The 17,490-nt window shown below is 42.0% G+C and overlaps 1 protein-coding gene across 2 annotated transcripts in view; it reads left to right on the top strand.

Annotated features, from left to right (window-relative positions):
• Positions 1 to 17,490, top strand: part of reln (reelin) — a 98,504-nt gene that overhangs the window by 44,918 nt on the left and 36,096 nt on the right. For both annotated transcript variants that reach the window (XM_059334864.1, XM_059334863.1), the window contains exons 4-11: positions 4,553 to 4,623; positions 12,502 to 12,534; positions 12,662 to 12,740; positions 12,861 to 12,957; positions 14,510 to 14,561; positions 16,183 to 16,291; positions 16,817 to 17,057; positions 17,288 to 17,433. In XM_059334864.1, coding sequence (XP_059190847.1) covers positions 4,553 to 4,623; positions 12,502 to 12,534; positions 12,662 to 12,740; positions 12,861 to 12,957; positions 14,510 to 14,561; positions 16,183 to 16,291; positions 16,817 to 17,057; positions 17,288 to 17,433 — 828 coding nt within the window. The remainder of the gene's footprint in view (positions 1 to 4,552; positions 4,624 to 12,501; positions 12,535 to 12,661; positions 12,741 to 12,860; positions 12,958 to 14,509; positions 14,562 to 16,182; positions 16,292 to 16,816; positions 17,058 to 17,287; positions 17,434 to 17,490) is intronic.

The following is a 17,490-nucleotide window of genomic DNA, read 5'->3' as shown; positions in this document are numbered from 1 at the left end:
TGTGTGTGTGTGTGTGGTTAGCAGGGAGCTGTCAAACCGGCTCCTGAGGGATACTTATGGCCGACAGCAACATGTAATCTAACATGGAAGACATGCTTGGTAATTACCCACTCCAGGCCCTTTTGGGAGCTCTTTGAGTGACAGCCTGTCCATCTGCATACATGTTAAAGCTCATATGTGGCTTGGAGTGTGTGTGTGTGTGTGTGTGTGTGTGTGCGTGTGCGTGTGTGTGTGGACTGGATCTCTGCCGTTACTCGCATGCCTCACTATTTGACAGCAGATTGTGGACTTTGAAAGACAAGGCCATCTAACCCCCCATCCCTATTTCCACTGACCAAATCCCATCCTCCCCTCTCTCCCTTCCCCCCTTCCATTTATCCATATTTCTCTCACTCAATCCTCCTCTTTCTTCCTCATCTCCCTCAATCCCTCTCTCTTTCCCATCTCTCAGATTTGCTCCTCTAGACTAATGAGAGGGAAGAGGATGACACTTATTTTCACAAGATGAATGATCCCTCGTTTAAATCAGAGCAAGAGAGAGAGGAGGAGAAGAAAAAACACCAACACGTTTAGGTCCTTAATTGCTTTTTTCCCCCCCAAAGAAAGTCAAATTAACATTTAAATGTTCAATAAATGTTTTGTGTGTATCAGTGCTGTCCTTTGTGTGTGTGTGTGGGGCTCCCAGAGTAGAGACGGTAACGAGAGACACACGCTGAGGAGCCGCTGGAGTGTGACGGCAGGACAGACGCTGGCGTCGCGCTGCAGCGATCACACACTCTCCGGCTCAGACTAAATGCCCTCTCCTGGCTACTGTTTTAATGACATACACGTTATTAAGTCACACATAGTCAGACCACTCAGACGTACACACGCACTTTCAAAGGAAAAAAGGCAGTCTTTTCCCTTGAATTGTCACTGTTTAGTGGATGCCTTTGTATTTATTGGAGGGAAAGAAAACAACATCATTAGAAACAGACAAGTGCTTCTGGAATTTTCAAAGACACTTCTGCATAATTGCATTTTAAAAGGACCTCATAAATAAGAAACAGCTTTCACATTTCAGTGGTATAAGGTAACTGAGTATACCGGGATTTTAAACTTTGATACAATACTAGTATTAAAAATGATACTTGATACCATGACGAAAACAAATAAGCAAGGCCTAGGCACACAAAATAGGAAAATATTTATTTGTATCTTTGTATATAACAGATTTGTAATAATGCGAATTAAGATTCTTCTTCTTCTTCTTCTTCTTCTTCTTCTTCTTCTTCTTCTTTTTCTTCTTCTTCTTCTTCTTCTTCTTCTTCTTTTTCCCTACCCTGTTGGCCAACATTCTTATTTTGTTATTGTTGATTTAAGTTTATTGCTTTTTTTGCGTAATGTTTCTTCACTTTTAAACACAATTAATAATTTTATCTTTGTAGCTTTTGGAGGAAAATCTTATTATAAATCTTTTTTTTTAATAGCATCAATACTTTTGATCCTAACAAATGCATAATTAATGCAATTAAATCATATCATTCTAAACATTTGGTATCAAACATTAACTGAGTACTTTCACTGAAGTACTGTACTTGTGTGCAGTTTTGAGGTATTTGAACTTTAATGTCCTTTTTGCTCCACTGCATTTACAGTTTATTTTCAGATTAAGATTTTACCAACAAAACTTATTATTGGTTTGTCAAATTTGATAAACAACGAAGCAGGCTACAAAATAACTACAACTAACTCCATCCGAACCAGCTATAGCATTAAAGTGAATCCGAAAATATAATACATGTTATAATATAACTCTTACAGGGTCCATTCTGCTGCATAGTAAGAACTTAACTTTTCATACTTTAGTACATTTTTTGGTAATTCAGGACTTTTGCTCACCTACTCTATGATCTAGCTAATCAGAATAATTCCTGCACTACAGTCAGCTTTGCGTGGTATTTTCCTCCTCCCTGGCTCTGTGAGGGCTGCTGTCACAGATGTGTATGTATGTGTGTTCAGTGTGTGTAAAAGATGTGTGTTAGGTCAAATGTGCTCTTTGGCAGAGCCCCCTGTCCCCCCGGCACTTAACAGAATCTGTTTGGTGAACTTGAGCTGCGACTGTGTTTAGTAAATATTTAAGGGCCTTGTTCCTACATCCCCACCCGCTGTTCGTTACGCGCCATCTTTTATTCATAAATACCAAACTCAAATTAGTTTTCACCCAATTCTGAAATATGAGTGTAATTAAGTATGTTTTTTCCCCAGCTCTGCAAAGGCACAAGAGCTCGTTACAAATTGATGAGGGGACTATTCATTATTCATGAGCCGAGATGAACGTGTAAATGCCTTGGCACCCATAAAAGGCCTGAGTCTGCAGGGGCGCGGTGGTGTAGAGTTGGGAGGTGCGAGGCAAATTCTACACGGGACTGAAGAGAAGGGAAGAGGAATGAAGCAAAATGGAGTGGGGCTCACTGGCTCAGGCACCTTCTATATTGTGTACGCCCCATAAAGTTTAGCTTAGTTTTAATCTTCTTAGTCTGTGTTGCAATATATTGACCGGGTGTGGCAGCGCACGCACACATACAACTGTCTGGATCACTTTCATGGAGTTTGACGTATAGTGAATTTGAAATCACAGTGAGGTAACTCTGAGCTCTGCTTTATTGGTTTGACTTAGATTAAAGGAAATGTTGTGTAATGCTTCTGGATCCTTGGAATACTCTGAACACTGAGACACACAGTGTGTGTCCTTACATGGCAGAGACCAAGAAGAGAGGCCTTTTATTTCCACAAGTGCTCCTTGAAGGGACTTTCTCACTGCATGTGGGTGGCACACATAGTTCTGTGTCAGTGTGTGTTTAGCATGAGGTTGCTCAGATTTTCAAGCTATGGATGATGTTCATAATTAATAAGAAAACCAAATTACAAAAGAAGAATTTTGTCTGGGACAGAGGAGACTTAACTCCCACTTCTCTTCTCTCCTTGATGGATAATACTGAAAGCAGCCAGTGAGGAAACACGTCATCCTCTTTATGTTTTCGACCTCAATCCCGCTCCAGTTGTTTCCCTCAGTGTATTATGTGGGGAAAATGCAGGTTATACTGTCGGAGCGGTGTAATACAGCTTTTACTAGCCATCTAAAAATGTACTGTTGTCTCCCCTCGCACACAACTTTCCTTCATGGGGCCTCTACGCATCCAATTTTGCTAGTTGGAGCTACAAAAGACTGTAAAACTTTACTATTTTTTCCAATAACTCATTTCAAGGACTCTCTTAAAATTGCTGCTTCTTCCACACTTTTCCACCTCAATCTCCCCCGTCATTGAGTTATGGGATTTATATCTTCGTCGTCTTTCTTCGTTCACATTTTATTCTGTTTCTATTATCTGCTGCTTTTCCATTGAGATTAGGACAATTGTACTATTATTATTATTATTATTATTATTATTATTATTATTATTATTATTATTATTATTATTATTAATAATAGTAGGAAATAGTAGCAGTAATAGTAGTAGTAGTAGTTGTAGTGGTGATGATGCATGATTGAATAATTATGGTAAAATGGATCATGGAAAATGTATTCCAACATACATACATTCCAAAGTATGTTTGTTTTTTTAATGTGCTTTACCAGACAATAAAAAGAACTTAATTTGGTCAAAGCTTTGGATATTAAATCATCAATTTTTGCACACTATAACTTAGCTTTTCTTATCATCAGGTGTGCTTAAAGTACATGTAATGAACTTTCTGTTTTAATTACATTTTTTTTGATTAGCAGGTAATTATCAGTTATTGGTATTTTTTTGAAAAAAAATCTCTATCATGCATCCTCAATTGTTGTTATATTATTAATATTAAAGTAGGAAGAAGAAGGGATCTTTTCCTAGAGAGCAGCTACGTTCTTTACCAATATAATTCTGCTATTACAGAGAACAACAGCAGAAATATACTGAGGGCCATTCTCTTTCTGTGGTACATGGCTACAGTAAAGTAGAGCATGTCTCAGTGTCTGTGTAAAAGATCCCAGTGCACTCTGAGCCATTTCACCCTCTTAGTTTTTAAAAGATCTCTCCATTTCCATATGAATAATGCATTTCATGGCCACCGGAAGGAAATTCATATTACATTCCATACATTCAGCACGCAGCGTACAGTTAGATTTACACTGGCATGCAAGAGTGCAATATAGAAGCACAGGCAGCTGATGAGAATGGGAGATATTTGATAACCCACACTCTACCGTATGAGCACAAAAATGTTGTTGAAAATATCCCTGTCAATGACGCTTAATGTTGCTCTTTTTTGTCATTTTTGTCACATGACATGTAAATGTAGTGTCAGGGAAGCTTGTTCTCTCTTGTTTTAACCTCAAAGTCACATCATAATAAACTTAAGAAAATGTCGATTTTATGGAGGATGCTGGAACACATTTTGGTTTCGTCGGAAATGATGCCATCTGTGCTGAATTCATCTTCATTCGTTTACTAAATAAAAGACCAGTTAACTTTGTCATAAGTGCTGTTTGTGTTAATGCTATTTTTCTCCTTCTCTTTCTCTCTCTCAGAGCCACAGCAACACATCGAGGACAGATACTTTTTAAGGATGCTCTGGCCCAACAGCTGTGTGAGCAAGGAGGTGAGTACGACACACATATACATACCTCTCTTCCACCTTTATGACAGAAATGTGTGCCTATACAGCGCTTGCAGGCAGATATTCATACGTAAATAGGCATGTATGTTGAAGCACACATGTGCATGACATATATACATCCCTTGCACCCCTCCTACTTCCCATTACTGCCCATTATATGCACAGATTGTCAGAATATGGATGACACAATATGGTTGATGTGCTGCGTCTTCATGACAGTGGCATTGCAGCACTTGCTGGCTCTCTTTCTGCCTAATGATGCAGCCACAGCCAGAGATATTTGGATGTCCTATATTGCCAGCTTAATTTCAGCTTATGCTAAACTCAGCTTCCCCCCTCTGTCTCTCTCTCTCTCTCTCTCTCTCTCTCTCTCTCTCTCTCTCTCTCTCTCTCTCTCTCTCTCTCTCTCTCTCTGTTGGAGATTTACGCTTTATGGCCGACACTTCTTACATCCACTTTCGGTGACAGCCTTAAGTAGCTATTGACAGACAGTGCAGTCCCACTCTGCATGCTGAGTGTGTATAATTGCTTGTTTACAGAAAAGAAGCCTCCTCCTCGCTCAAGAACTCCTCCTTGTAGATCAAATTTGACTTTAATGCTGAAAGTGGAGAAGTACACTAACTGCTGCTGGGGTCTTTTCGCTAACCGTTTCAAGGGGAAAACAACAACATTTCGGCTCGAAGATACACTTAGTGTTTGTAAGAAATAACAACCTCCAAGGACTCTTCATTATAAGTGTGTCCCTCAGCAGGTCATTGGAGACACTACCGGTGATTGTAGCGAATGCCTGGAAGAGAGTGCTCAACTTCAGGGCTCCATGCCACTGGAAAAAAGATCGGGCGCAGAGCTCTCAGTCAGGCTTGGAAGAGTGACAGAGAGAGAGCGACAAGGCTCTTCTCCTCTGTCTCCTTGCCTGAGAGCTCATCCTCTCACCACCGCTGACACACTGCCCCAGTCTTCTCCCTCTGCAAAGCAAATATCTGTAGCCAACAACAGTCACTTAGTTGTTTAGTGCCAAGGCCCTGCAGTATCACACTAACACACAAGTACTCACAGCAGACAAGCTGGAAAGTAGAGATTTAGACCTGACAGAGGCTCGGAAGCTGTGAATGGGAGCAGAGAAACTATCAGTGAGGAAAAATGTATACAGGTATGAGAGGTGGGACAGCACAATGTAGAGCTATAAATTACTTGTGACAGTTTTTGTCTAATTGTTGAAGGACAGATGGGAGGATAGAAGGACAAAGATGGCGGGATGAAGAGATTATAGTAATGAGAAACTTGAAGGTCATGAGTTGCAGGTGATTTGAGTGAACTGGGGGTGATTAAACATCATTACCAAAAGAGAAGTAGGGAAAGAGTAGATGTGAGCGGGTGGTCGACCTTGTTGTAGGCTAATTCCTCTGACGGCCAATGCTTTTTATGTTGCCGAACTACGCCAAGAAATCTGAATAGCAAATGAGAAATGAACATGCCATGGGCAACAGAAGGCGAAAAGAGACAGCGGAGAGATGAGAGGACGGAGGAAACAGAAATGGGTCTGATCATTTCTGCTCTCTCGTGGATTGTCTGAACAGAGACTAGCATCATTTTTTCTCCGCTCCATTGATCGAACTCACCGCAGTCAGTTCCTCTTTCCAAACCAAAACCTGCAACTTCAAAAGAGCGGTGCAGATTACAAAAATTGTGAAATTGGAATGTGCAAGGGTGCAAGGTCTTGACATAAAATGAAACTTGAGCATTAAACAAGCTGTGCTGTGGTGCAGCCAGAACTCTATTACTGTGTAGAGAAGTGTGTTAATCCAGGCAACAACTGTTTATTGTCTTAGTTCCCTCAGTAAAGTCAGCCTTGGTCGAAGCAGAGGCCTGTAGACTTCTCCCTTTCAACTGGATCAAATAGGCTGCCGTCCCAAATTCAACCGCAGAGTGGCAAAGAGAGTGCAAGCTGCTTTCAGCAAAGTTACTTCAAATCTAGGCATTAGCATTCAAAGTGGAATAAAAGATACGGGGCCAGCTCAAGCCACTTCAGAAGTTCATATGCTTAAGACTCAAGCTTTGAAGAGCTGGAGAAATGAAAGCTATCTAAAGCAGGGTTATGATCCATGGAGGAGAGGGAGGGACGGAGGGAAAGAGAAAGGAAGGAATGGAAGAAGAGAAAGAGAGGGCTGGCTGCTCGAATAAGAAGCCAATCGGGGATGATCAGGCAGGGGGAAGACTTTAAGAGCAAATGGGCAGATTAGCCAGGGAGAAAGAGAAAGGAAGGTTGGAGTGTGAATTAGAGCTTAGCATGATCAAGAGATGGAGATATAAATTGTAATGTAAATAAGAGATTTAAGGATAAAAAAAAAGAGAGACGAGGTTTAAGCCTGTATCTCTCTGTGGTACATCTGACATGTAGCACTTTGTCTTTCTCTGCAGGTTCACTAAGACAGGTGTTTGTTTTAATGTTTCCACTCTGCTCTCACATTTGTGTGTCTGTGTGTGTGTGAAATGTCTTGTTGGTCCCAGACACACTACTTTCTTCTGTGCAAGCACCCCTCTTCACCCCAATCCTTCATTCTGAGTTCAGTTCATACCTCTAACTTTGTTCCTGGTTCGCTTCGGTTGAAACCTCAAAAGTTTATTCAAAAACCAGCCCCGAAAAATACCCATTTTGTTCTTACTTGTGGGTTCAGAAGACAAAACTAATATGAGTCTGACAAATATTGCTGCAAACAAATGAAATGCGCAGCACAACGGAGTAGTTGGTTGCACCAATCAGCACATTGCCAAATAGTTTGGACAGGCTCCTAGAGATGCTTTAAAGCATGATGCGGCAAAATGCAAATTACCGCCACAGTTTTAAACGACTGCGGGTATACAAACAGACAGGCAGGAGGATGAAACAGAAGTTTATTTCCACTTCGACTGAGCGACCGTAAAAACACTTATTAAGTCCATATGAGAGGAGCCAAGGTGGAGAATGAGGAGAGGTGTGTTCTAGGAAAGGGTGCTCCGTGCTAGAGGGCGGAGTGGTTGTGGGTGTTCAATGGCGCTGCAGGCCGTCCATCAGCTCTATCTCCTGACAGCAGGGCCGGCGGTCCCTGCTTTCTGCCCAGCATCACCAGGTCCTCTCATTTCCAGCGAGGGAATAAATCAGGTCTTTATGGGCCTGGCCGAGTGCACTGCACCCCAGATGGATTATTAAAGGGACATATAACTCAAAGAGGCCACTGCTCCCTGAGGAGCCCCCTGATCACAGCGCAACCGTGGAAAGACGGGTGGCCTCCCCTCTTCCTCCTCCTCGCCACCCACCCAGTCTGCCAGCCAGCCTGCTTGCCTGGCTGAACGCCGGCTCGACTACCATCCCTCATCGCTCACCCGCGAGAAACCTTGAGACCTCACTATCTCGTCTATATGTCTTCCCCTCTCGCATTGGACTGTCTCCTCTAAACCTCTTTTTTTCATTCTCTCTACCCAAGCTTCTTTTCTGTACTTCTACAGTTAAGATTTTTCCTCTTTTGCTTTTTTGTTTATCTAACTTTTTTTTTTTTAAATGACCCTAACGTTATAACATGTAGCGCATAGACATTTCTAAAAATAAATACATTTTGTTGCATTGTGTACTTTCCACTACTTACCAACAACTTTCAAACCCAGAGAAATTCGTAACTCTGATCAAGGTTATGATCCATTACATCATATCCCCTTCTGCCCATGCATCAGCGTTGTGGTTGTCTACCAGAAGATGTCATAAATTGGCTTTTTACACATTTTTACGATACACTTTTTAGATCTTGGTCTTTCTTACCTATATGTTTTAACCAGATAAAGTATTTTAGTCATCGAGTGTATTTAATGTTATCAGAGTAAGAGGCAGCTCAGCTCACAACCGTGGAACAGAGTGTTTTTACCTGTTTTAAGCACCCGGCCCATTTGTTTTTTAGAGGACACCTCTGTAGATAATTCTGCTCCCAGTAAAAACCTCCTAACAATGCACACTGAAGGAATCCTAATCAGGAGAAGCTGATGGTGGTGAAGACAAAACTCCCAGAATACATTACTTTACGAGGTCAGTTACTGTTTTTGTTATTGTAGTGAGTCAGGGACAGAAAAGTACATATTGTGTGCTTAATAACTCAAATTCAGCAAACAAGGGATGATCAAATGTGGAAGAATATGCATTTTTCCCCCATCTCTGACACTTTGCCAGCCCGGAGATATGTTCCAAAGACACAAACAGAGAAAAAAAAGCCAGAAAACTGCATTTTAAATTAGCCTGTCCTCAGATTCTTGGTTCAACTCCTTAATTGTAACTATTGTGAAGAAAAAATTGAATCATTTTTACCTTGGATTACACCTTTACTTAAAAACACAGAGAGAATTTTCTTTATAAAACATAGAAATTGTGAAAATAGTAGCTAGTCTTTCTTCTTTGCTGGCCTCCTCTCCACTCACCTATGATTATTGTAATGATGCCTATTGAAGCCCACACAAAGGCTCTAGTTTTCGCTGAGTGGAGTGAAGTGGCTGCAATCTGACCTTGGAGAACCATGTCTTTCTAGTCATTGTAGAAGGAAAAACAACAGCATCCTGCGTCCTGGTGAGTCAGTAATTGCCACCACCAGTTAGACGGGAGCAACTTGACTTCAAACACGGTTCACGTTGTCAAGGATGTGAGTCAGACGAAAGGGAAAAAGAGCAAACGAGAGGAGAACAAGGGAGATTGGAAGAGTGGGGAGAAAAAGAGGAGAGACAGGAGATTAGAGCTGGAAGATGGAAAGAAGAGGGGGAGAAGATTTAAAGTGACTTGTGCCCTGCGCTCTTTGTGTCGAGATGTCTGAGTCTGCCAAAGCTTATGCTCATTTAGTCCCCCCTTGTATCACCCCAGCCCTGCTCATCAGCAGCCATCCGATTTTTAGTCCCGGTGTAGTTTATTGAGAATCCCCTCCTATTTGCTCCAACTGTTTATTAGTGCGCATTTGCGTGCATGTGCATAGCGGCAAAAAAGCAGAGAGGGTTGGGTCAGCTGTGGAAGGAAAAGCCGTCTCTGTATATGTATGCATTTCTGTGTGTGTGTGTGTGTGTGTGTGTGTGTGTGTGCGTGCCTCTGCATGCTTGTGAGTATAAGCCCTGGCCAGGGAGATACAGGCATTAGCAGAGATGAGCCTCAAATAGAGGAGGCAGTAATTGAAGTCTTTAAGAAAGTGAGAGGGGATTAATCCAAGTGAAATGAGCGCCACTGTCTGCTCCCGATGCGCAGAGGGTTAGGCAGAGAGAGACAGAATGGGTGCGGATGGAGGGGTGGGCAGGAGGAAGAGATTGTGATAGAAGGAAAGTGAGAGAGACAGCAGGAGAGCGTGATGAAGCATGGAGAAAGAAAACTGTAAATGAGGCCTTTTTGGAAGCTTGAAGGGATTATCCACCCAAAAAAAAAAAATCTTTGGGCCTTTCTCCAGCCAAATGGCCTCACTAGAAAGACTGGGAGCGATTTAGAAGGGTTTGTTTAAGAGAGAGCCTGTAGAGAGCAGAATACCAACCAAGCATTTATTACTGTATGTCAGTTTGAGAGGGTGGATTACCAGGAATCGGGGTTTAGTACATGCTCTATTCAGGTTGAAAAAGATGAACACGTACTCATATAAACTGAGCACACAACTGCATATTTTTATTATAGTTAAATAGGAATGTTGATAGAAGCATGAGCAAGTTGCACATGCTGGGATTGATGGCTCCTCTAAACATGTTTTGAATCAGCAGACATCGGAGGATTAGAGGGTGAGGAAGGGAGAGAGCGAGAGAGACGGAGTGGGAGGAAGGGGGCCCTTTGATCTGCTTTTAATGGGCTTCATCGTTGAGCCCGAGCTCCAGCCATGGAGCTGAGCATCAGGGCCCACCAGAGTGACGGCAACAGTCGCAGCCACTGAAGCGCCCGGCTCTGTCACACAGGCCACTAAGACTCCAACTTCTGCAGTCAGCATGAAACTTTACCAGCGCTCTGTGAATAGTAAATCCATTTCTAAGTGCCCGGCATTTGGATCCAATGGGAAGAAATTAGGGCACCAAACGAAAGCGAGGCTTGAGCTCCAAGTATAGACATTTTTCAGAGCCATTACAATCATAAGAAACCTTTTTTTTTATAATCCCTCCTCTCTTGATTTAGGTTCCGTTGTTTATGAGGGGCTTTAGGTGCGCTTTCTCTAATGTAAGCCCCTCTCTCAGAGGAAATTTTAGAACTGCTGTTAGGTTTGAAAGAAAGTCTTAAGTAACTTGAAACGAAACTTTGGATTGAGTCCGCACTGTGTTATCTTAGTGTGTTTTATCAGGTGGGCAGGCTCATCCTGGGTGGAGAATACTGTGGCAGATTATCCTTCTCTTCTGTCTGGAGTAAGGCTGTCTTAAAAAGAAATACACACCTAGCAGAGCAGAGAAAAGAAGCTCAAAGGGATTGAAGGGTGACTTGTTCACTGAGGTTAAAGCCACTGTGCCAGTCAACAGCGCTTGATCAGGAAACAAGGTTAAACTCAAACTCTCTTATGTGGGCGAGCAACATAAACTCTTGAAATGTACTCAGCAGGATAAAACAAAGATGTGCAAGCTGCATTTTACTTTATGTTTTCAGTGGCTAATTCTTTAATATACAACATATAGTCATTGCACGTTTGGAACTTCAGTTTTTAAAGAAACAAGCCAAGAAATCGTTAGTAACAGCTCACTGAACAATGTCTGAGAAACAATGAACATGGAAATACTTTAATCAGTGTTTATACCAGTTTTACATGTGTTTGATTCTTTAAGACTTAGGAATTATTTTCCTCCTGGTGAAAACCTCCCAAACCATGAACACTGAAGGAATCTCAACCGGGAGAAGCTAAGTACAATGACAGAAATAAAGGTGGAGACAACGACTCTTATGATCCCACGTTACTTTCCAGCATCCTTAAACTCTTCTTATGTTTGTTTTGATTGAGAGGCTCTCTCACATTTTGTGCAAGCAAATATCTGTGCAAGAATATGCAGTGTAAACTCATTCTTGCACCTGGTTCATGTGCTTTTAGGTGCAAGTCTGAGTTTAGTAAATTACATTCACCAAATTGCATTGTTTGTCACACCTTTTCTATCTGTTTTTCCTGTCTGCACCAGCTAATAAAACACAGTTTCCACCAAAGTAATCCATCAACATGTCCTCAGTTTGATTTATTAAGTTTTAAAGCTCCCTGTGTACTAGCTTCTCCATCTTTTCTAACACACATGTCACACCCATACTCTGCAACTTTATAGTGTTTTTCTAAAATGTGGATGCAGACTGTATTCTATAAAGTGTTCTGAGTGATGAAGTTAGCCAGTTTTTTGAACCCATGTTTGATTCATTAAGTCTTGAGTCTAAGTACCCCCCTCCTTTCACCTCCCTCCTCCTCCCGGAGCTGTGTATCCCCTGGGAGAGATTGATGGTTGAGTGTGTTAGCTCGGCAGTGGCCACAGATTACAGCACACAGGCGCCTCTGGGGTGGATGGCGGTTAATTGGCATTGAACCGTTAATCATGGCCGTCCGGCCTTTCATTACTGAAAGGAATTAACATCAGCAGCCAGGAGACTGCAGCCGTGGCCCGCTAGGACATAGAGAAAGTTTGTTTCACTCAAAGATGATTTAAGAATGGGCCCAATTCCCTGCACTTAAGACTAATGCACACTTCTTTCTATGCAATTAACAATGCAAAACTGCACAGAGAAACTACAAAGTTTGTGTCGTCTGTACATTTACTTTGTTTATACCACCTGCAAATCTGGCTCAGGACTGGCATCAGACAGACATCAGATTATACCTTTACATGCAAGATGTTGCCTTTGAATATTTACTCTCTTTTCTCTGTCTGTTTCAGCTCCAACTGAGTCCCCATTGAGACCCAATCTCTGTGAGTATGCATTTGATTGCATCCTGTCATTGTTTTTCTTTTGATGTTATAATCACAAAGGTAATTACAACATGAAAACATACAGACTGTGTCAAACTGTGAGCATATGGTGTATGTGTTTGTGTAGTGGAGCTTCATGGCAAACACGCTGTGCTGCGTGACGACTTCGACTCCAACCTCCAAGGAGAACTGGACCCGAGCATCTGGTAGGTAAAAAGGTTACAACTCGTCTTGTAATCTTAAGATGCAATCTTTTTCTAAATCTGATACATGTTGATTTGGTTATAACTCAGTTTCCCCTCTTCTTTTCTCCTCTCTCCCCTCAGGTCTGAGTGCAGTAACTGTGAGGTGGGAGAGCAGTGTGGTGTACTGATGCATGGCAGAGCGGTCACTTTCTGCGAGCCCTTTGGAGAACGAGAGCTGGTAACTGCCGTGTTAAACCACACTGTTACCGCTGTACATTTTACAGCCCATTGACCATACATCCAAACCAACCACTCAGTAGCCACAACCACAGCTACAGTAAATTACAACATGCTAGCTGTAAACCACAGCTGAATCTCATGTTCAAACATCTGCATTTCTTTAAACTCTCCACAAATGTCTATAATACTAAGAAGAAGGTGATGTCTGCTTGTGGTAGAGGGCTGGACATCTGTCTGCCCTAATCTAGCTTTTGGACATGATTTTCAAAATAAAAGCATGCATTTTGCAACGAAACAAAAAACAAATTTTTCACAATTTACTGTTATCAATCATTTTTATGTGTATCTAGTCAGCAAAAGCAAGCTTAGATTGATTGAAATCTCACATACATTTGCTCTATTTGCATGCATTAGGCTCGGCATGACTAAATACGCCCAAATGTATTTGACCAGATGGTCCTACCTCCAACAAGAACTAAAAACGAACATGGAGCCACATGTCCAAATTTCCACAAGTAACTTTGTGTTGCTCATTTGTGTCAGCAGGTTATACAACTTAACTTGCTTTTTTCAGTCATCTGCCAACTTTAACACATGTTTTTCAGCAGTTTTGCACAAAAAAATTCTTGTTTCATTGTAGGACACAGAACTTTAAAGCTAGAGTGGGGACTTAGATGAACGTCCGTTACGTTCAAGCCTTTGCTAAACTGGTGTCTGGAGTCTGTCGTGAGGTGCCCATGCTGATGCATTGGAAGGATGCTGATGCAGCTTACTTGTACTCAGAACAAGCAGCTTAAGTTTAGCCTTAAACTCTCACTGTCAGAAGAGTGAAGTTAAAATGTTCTGCACTCCACCTTCAAGAATGGCATGCATAATGTTACAATTAGAAGTTAAAATGAAACCAGAAGGAGCACAAAGGACTGAGCATACTGTGTTAATTTTACAGTAAAGTACAGTAGGATCAGGATACTTCCTGGCATGCGGAGTGGCACATACACACACACACATAATGCCAACACACACACATTCACTCATAATTTCTAATCAAACCTTTTCATGCCCTGTCTCACTTTACAAAGATGATTTCCCAACTGTTTATTCTGCTGTAAGAGATGAAAGCCAGTCAGCAGCACAGAAGTGTTTAGTGCCTCATGATTCTATTTACTTCTCTGATAAACAGTTGCTTTGTCTGTCACTGCTCCAAATGTTTCATACCGCTGCCTGGCAGCTCTTCTTTCAAGTGCAACAAGCGTGCACATCCAAAAAACACAGAAATGTTTACACGCAAATAGTCTCAAACAACAATTATCGACAATGAGAACATATGTTGATTTACAGACAGCCTATCACTGGCTCCTCTCACAGACATAAACACACTTCAAAAGAACACTTTGTGCTTTTATATGTGGTTTTATTGATACTATTCGAGAAAAATGCCTGTGAATCGAAAGTGTTCAGACTGGTTTTAAGCTACACTTCATTGCAGAAAGTCACATTGATTTATTATTTTGATTATTATTATCCTAACCTCTCTTGTCTATCTTCTCCAGACCACTGTACCCCTCAACACAAGCACAGCCTCAGTCCTGCAGTTTGCCCTGGGTGAGTAATAAATGTACACACGCATTGCACACAATAGCTAAATGAAGACAGATTTTGTCTAACAGGCTTATGTATGAGGCATTTTTAACCCTGTTAAAATATCTTAGTCTCCGCATGCAACAGTGTTTTGCAGTTAGGACAATAGATCCCTTTGTCATCCTCAGGAAATAGGCATGTTCTGCACTGTTAAATGTCAGGATATACACAGTATATTGCTGTTTCTTCCTCTCTCTCACTGCCTCTCCTATCACAATAATGAATGATTTATAATATTCTGGAAAGACACCTAGAAGGCCATGGCAAAGTTCTTAGAGTTGTTGTATTTTTCATGTCCATTACATTTATCCACCAGTTCTCATGGGAACGTGACTGGGAGGAAATAACAGTACATACTGTCCTGAGACATGCTGTATGTCTCTTTCTCTCATTCTGTCTGGCTGCGCACTCGTTTGCAGGTCTTTAATATGAGTTTGTGATGGTAGGTTTGTGTGTGGAGCAGTTAAGTAGAGCAGTGCAATGAAGTGGTGACAGGTTAATGCACAGCTGTATTCAGCACAGCTGGACATGGGCACTGCACACGTCAGGTGGTGTGGGAGGAAGGGGGAGAGGAAAGGTGGGGACATAGGGGGTTAGCCTGCTTCGTCCATTAGCGACCTTTGACCCTGTCAGCTCCCACAGCACCCACACAAACCTGCATTTTAAAGGTATAAAAATAGTCTGATCCCACACAAACTCGTCAAGCAGAAATGCACAAGAATATGGGAGCACATAGGCACACACTGTACAAAGGAAGTATACATGGAGGCACTGAAATCAATGTTCCCTGTTTCATATACAAGTTGCTGAACAGTACATACAGTATATTTAGCTTCTTTCAAGTTGGCTGTAATGCTCTTCACCTTTCTCTGACACTGCAGCCACATTCTTCCTTCCAGACCCAGTCAGCCATTTTCAATGGGCTATTAAACACAGACCGGATAAAATACAACCCCTCAAGTTTTGCATGCACAGAAGTGTCACCTAAAGTACTTATGAGGTCCTACACCTCAAGTTACTCCTGTTTGTGCAGAATTGTGATGAATATCAATCTAAAGTGATGTAAAAGTTGCATAAGTTCCAATGTGACTGTTCAGACTGAGGTTGCATTGCAAAAAGTCAGACCTGTATCTGATTTGTGGCAACATTTGAAAGTGAGGACTGAAAAAGATCTGATTCTATGTGATCTTTGGTGTTCACACTTTTATGAAAAAGGGATCTGAGTTACATACAAGAAAAAAAGAAAATTGCACAGTATCTGGCTCGAGTTGAGTATACAGTTTGTAGTCTTGCTTCAGCTCCTCTGATCACCTCTGCCCAGCCCCTTCATACTGCCTCCTAACTTCTCTCAGCCCTGTTAAGCTGCTGATCAGTCAGTTCCACCAAGACACCATTTAGACATAATTTTCCACTTGGCTGGAGGCTGCAGGGGAGGAAGTCAGAGGAAGCCACCATGGCTGCCCCTCAGGGCATGCTAAGGATCATTGCCCTGCTGAAAAAATTCAATTGTTGAAAAAAAAAAAGAAACTAGCTAACACTTTAACTTTCATATATTCTGTCCTCTGTATGTGTTTGTATTCCCCAGGCTCAGGCTCCTGTCGGTTCAGTTACTCAGACCCCAGCATCGCTGTGTCATACAGCCTAAGTGGTAACGCCAACACCTCAGATGACTGGATCACACTGGAAAAGATCAGGTCTCTCTTTCTCTCTCTTTCTCTCTCTCTCCCTCTCTCTCTCTCTCTCTCTCTCTCTCCTCTTCTTCCTTCTTCCTCATCCATCCCACAGTCCTTCCATCTGTTATGAACACCCGCCCTCTCTTTTTTTTCCCTCATTCACACCTCCCCCTCTAAATTTGTCATTCGTCTCCTGTTTGTTTCTCTATGATCCCCCTGTTTTCATCCCTCTATCCTTGTCTCGCTATGTTTAGTCAGCTCTCAAACAGAGGCTTAATGCAATCATGCACTCTTCTAACTACAATATTTAGCTGCAGTAAATGCATGTTGTGTTTTTTTTTTAATGTCCTGCTAATTCACTGGACTCATTCTAAAAACCTGATTTTCACTCTCAGCTTCCCTCCACCATAAGGACGTGCAGTGTCTCTCCATATGTGTCTATTTCAGCCTTATTTTAATGATTGATGATGATTACTTAATGCATAAACATGCAACACTTAATTACATAAACACAGCCACCGCTTATGTCATATGTTTCTCCTCCAGAGCCCCAACCAACAGCAGCACCGTTGTCCACCTGCTTCCCCTGCCACATCACTCCAAGGCTGATGGCGTTCGGATCCGCTGGTCTCAGGAGGCTCCACAAGGCCCTGAAGGCTATGAGTCCTGCTGGGGGCTGGACAACGTGCTGCTAGTCAATGCTGCCCACAGAGTCCCCCTCATGGAGGACAACATGGACCCTCCAGACACTGCCAACTGGCTCTTCTTTCCTGGAGCTACTGTCAAGGTAAATAGTTACATTGATTCTCTACTTTGCAAATTGATTTTGTCACTAAAGGGGTCAAAGACTGGTTAGAGATATGATAGAAAACCTAAGAAATATAGAAACCTGCTGCAGCTAATGCTCTGCGGCAAATTAAAGCAGAATAAATACCATAAAAATGCTCTCAACCTGACATTGCTTTGCAGAAGTGGTTACCTGTTGCATATGTTAACACCTGTGTTCTTATTGGGCAGCATGCCTGTCAGTCAGAGGGCAATGCCCTCTATTTCCACGGCGGTGAAGGGGTCGGCCACAGCTTTGCTTCCACCAGAGACATCGACCTGCATCGTGAGGAGGGAAGGAGCTACTGGGAGGAGGATTTTGAAAGCCCACCCTCCAAGTAAGTCGAGCTGGTCACCTTTTACTGGATTATTTTATCTTAAATAAGTAAATCAAT

This window comes from Centropristis striata, chromosome 6, assembly GCF_030273125.1.
Source record: "Centropristis striata isolate RG_2023a ecotype Rhode Island chromosome 6, C.striata_1.0, whole genome shotgun sequence".
NCBI classification, from domain to species: domain Eukaryota; kingdom Metazoa; phylum Chordata; class Actinopteri; order Perciformes; family Serranidae; genus Centropristis; species Centropristis striata.
The sequence above is the reverse complement of the archived record's forward strand: the minus strand, read 5'-3'. Positions and strand labels throughout refer to the sequence as shown.